Source organism: Etheostoma spectabile, chromosome 6 (assembly GCF_008692095.1).
Source record: "Etheostoma spectabile isolate EspeVRDwgs_2016 chromosome 6, UIUC_Espe_1.0, whole genome shotgun sequence".
Lineage (NCBI taxonomy): Eukaryota > Metazoa > Chordata > Actinopteri > Perciformes > Percidae > Etheostoma > Etheostoma spectabile.
Genome location: NC_045738.1, coordinates 1,493,067 through 1,495,473, shown reverse-complemented (window position 1 = coordinate 1,495,473; position 2,407 = coordinate 1,493,067). Strand labels below are relative to the sequence as shown.

Below are 2,407 nucleotides of genomic sequence, written 5' to 3'. Positions count from 1 at the left end.
GAGAGAGAGAGAGAGAGAGAGAGAGAGAGAGAGAGAGAGAGGCGCTATGGAAATCCCCTTCCCTAATTTCACAAGTACCGAGAGCAGAACCGGTAACTCTGGCCCTTAAAAATACTCCAGGTTTTACTTATTTAGAACCGGTTCCCTTTTAGAAGTGAGGCTGCATTTCTTCCAGCCGCAAGAGAGGACGGATAGAATAAACAGAAAGAGACCACTGCTCTTGTTTACCTTCATCAAAGTCGGCATCATCCTCGGTGTGCTGGGGGAAGGGGAAGCAGTTGGTGATCTCCAGCCGGTCCTCCACTACCAGGCCCAGCAGGACGCCCTGGACCACCTCACTGCCCTGGCCCTCTTCCTGGTAGTGCTTGATAATCTTTAGCACCACCTGTGAAAAGAGAAAAAGAGCCCCATCACTGAAGTATCAAAGTACCGCAACCAGTGTGCAATATTTCCTTATTTTGTTCACCGGCCCAATGGCTAGTGAATGTTCACATTTTACCGGCCGCTCGATGGACAGACCACTGGTTTTTTGGCTGGTGAGTGGGGTAAATCTACCAGCCACTTGCATATTTTACCAGCATTTGGCTCTAGTCACTGGTGCTGATTTTGTAGCCTGGCCACACCAGTGTAGATCTAGAGAGGGACGGAAAGGAGGCTTTATGAGCTTTTAAATGACAGTTTCTGAAAAACGATTTCATTTTCTGACCCGGGGGTAATTTATTTATCGTGCACATTGTTTTTTTTTGCATTCTGTGGCTGTTACATCATCGCTTGTTATTGTATTTGATTGTCCTTTGATTTATGTTATTCAATATAATTGCTTGTCCCGTTGATTTGTGCTCACCACTGTGTGTTGGGGTTAGTTCGGTTGAGATGGGCTTTTTCATCCCTCCAGCTGCAGATTTCCATTCTCTGTTCCTTTCCACAGTGTTTTAGCACCGTACATATACATTAAACTATTTCATTAAATACCAATGGAAAACAGATGTGCCATAAAACTCTATATCCTTATGTATAAAAACATTATAAAAGATAATAATGTTCATTTAGAACTTGATTAGAAAAACGTATGCGGGGATATGTGGCTGAATTCAATAAGGACAATTTTTTTTTTTTAATCACAAATGTATTTTCATCGAGAGTTTACTTTCCTCAACTCATTACACAACTTAACGGTGACTTCAGGCCATGGAAAATATTACCACAACATATTGGAGAATCAAAATAATGAAAACATGAATAGTTAGGTGGGAGTACAAGTGATTACTATTTTATTTTATTTTGTGCAGTGGGAGGCTTCCTCTTTCTTACATGCTATGCGGATGCCGTCTGAATAGGAAATACTTCCTGCGGTCTCACAAACGTGTAAAGAGTTTCTCAGTATCGGATCGCAAACATTTAGCTCCCAGAGAAATGATGTAGTGAATGTGCAAATTCAATTTTTACCAAGACATTAGTCCACGTCTTTTGCCTGTGTACAGCCCTTACAGGTGCCAATACTTACATGGTTCAGCCCCCCCAACCAGCTCCACTCAGTAACTAGTAACTCCTACGCCACTTGTTGAAGCTTTGCTTCAGTCACAACTCTGCAACATTTCCTGCGTAGGGCCCAATAGCACTGCAGCAGTCAGCCAGGGACATCATTTGGACAGAAATAAGACTTCATTTTGAAATCAGTGTGTCCTTTATGTTGTTCTGATTTCTGTTGAAATTGAGATAACCAAAACAAAGAAATGCTAGTCTTTTTACCATGTACTGGGAACCAGGGCTAACATTAGCAAGCTACTTTCCAAGGGGAAGTTAGCTACAGCTCATTTTTTTGGCCTGATCCCGATATTGATATTTGGGAACTTGAAAAACCAATAACAATACCGATGAATCAGCTGATAGGAACATTTTTAACATCGACACAAACAACAGTCTTGTTATGGATCCCATTATTTTGTGTGGTGGACAAAATATGTAACGGTGACGTTTCTTAATTACCTCGAATCTAGTTGGCCATTTCCGTACTGTAATTTGTTATTTATCGGCCCACATTCACAGATTCGATACCTCTGCAATAAGATATATGGGCCCGGCCGATTTATCGATCGTATCGATTGTATTTAGGCGCTACTTAGCCTGGCTTAGAGTACAAAGTTAACAGGCCCTCCTAAATGTTGAAAGTTGTAAAGGACATATGTCTTAAATCACTGCATTACTGTGGACATTTTGTTTCAACAGTCATGGGCTACTGGGCTATGACATGCTCCTGTCAGTAGCGCGCCAGGATTGACAGTCTCCTAGCAACACTGGCCCTGAGATGTCAGTCAACTGCTGCCAAGGGAACCGCCCACTGAGGCCTGAAGCTGTGAGACGGCATCCAAAAATTCTAAATTAATTATATATATATATATATATATAT

The 2,407-nt window shown here is 41.7% G+C and overlaps 1 protein-coding gene across 1 annotated transcript in view; it reads right to left on the bottom strand.

The window, feature by feature from the left end:
• LOC116690745 (eukaryotic translation initiation factor 3 subunit H) overlaps positions 1-2,407 on the bottom strand; it is a 63,545-nt gene that overhangs the window by 49,091 nt on the left and 12,047 nt on the right. The window contains exon 2 of the mRNA XM_032517910.1: positions 229-385. Within this exon, the coding sequence (XP_032373801.1) occupies positions 229-385 (157 nt within the window). The remainder of the gene's footprint in view (positions 1-228; positions 386-2,407) is intronic.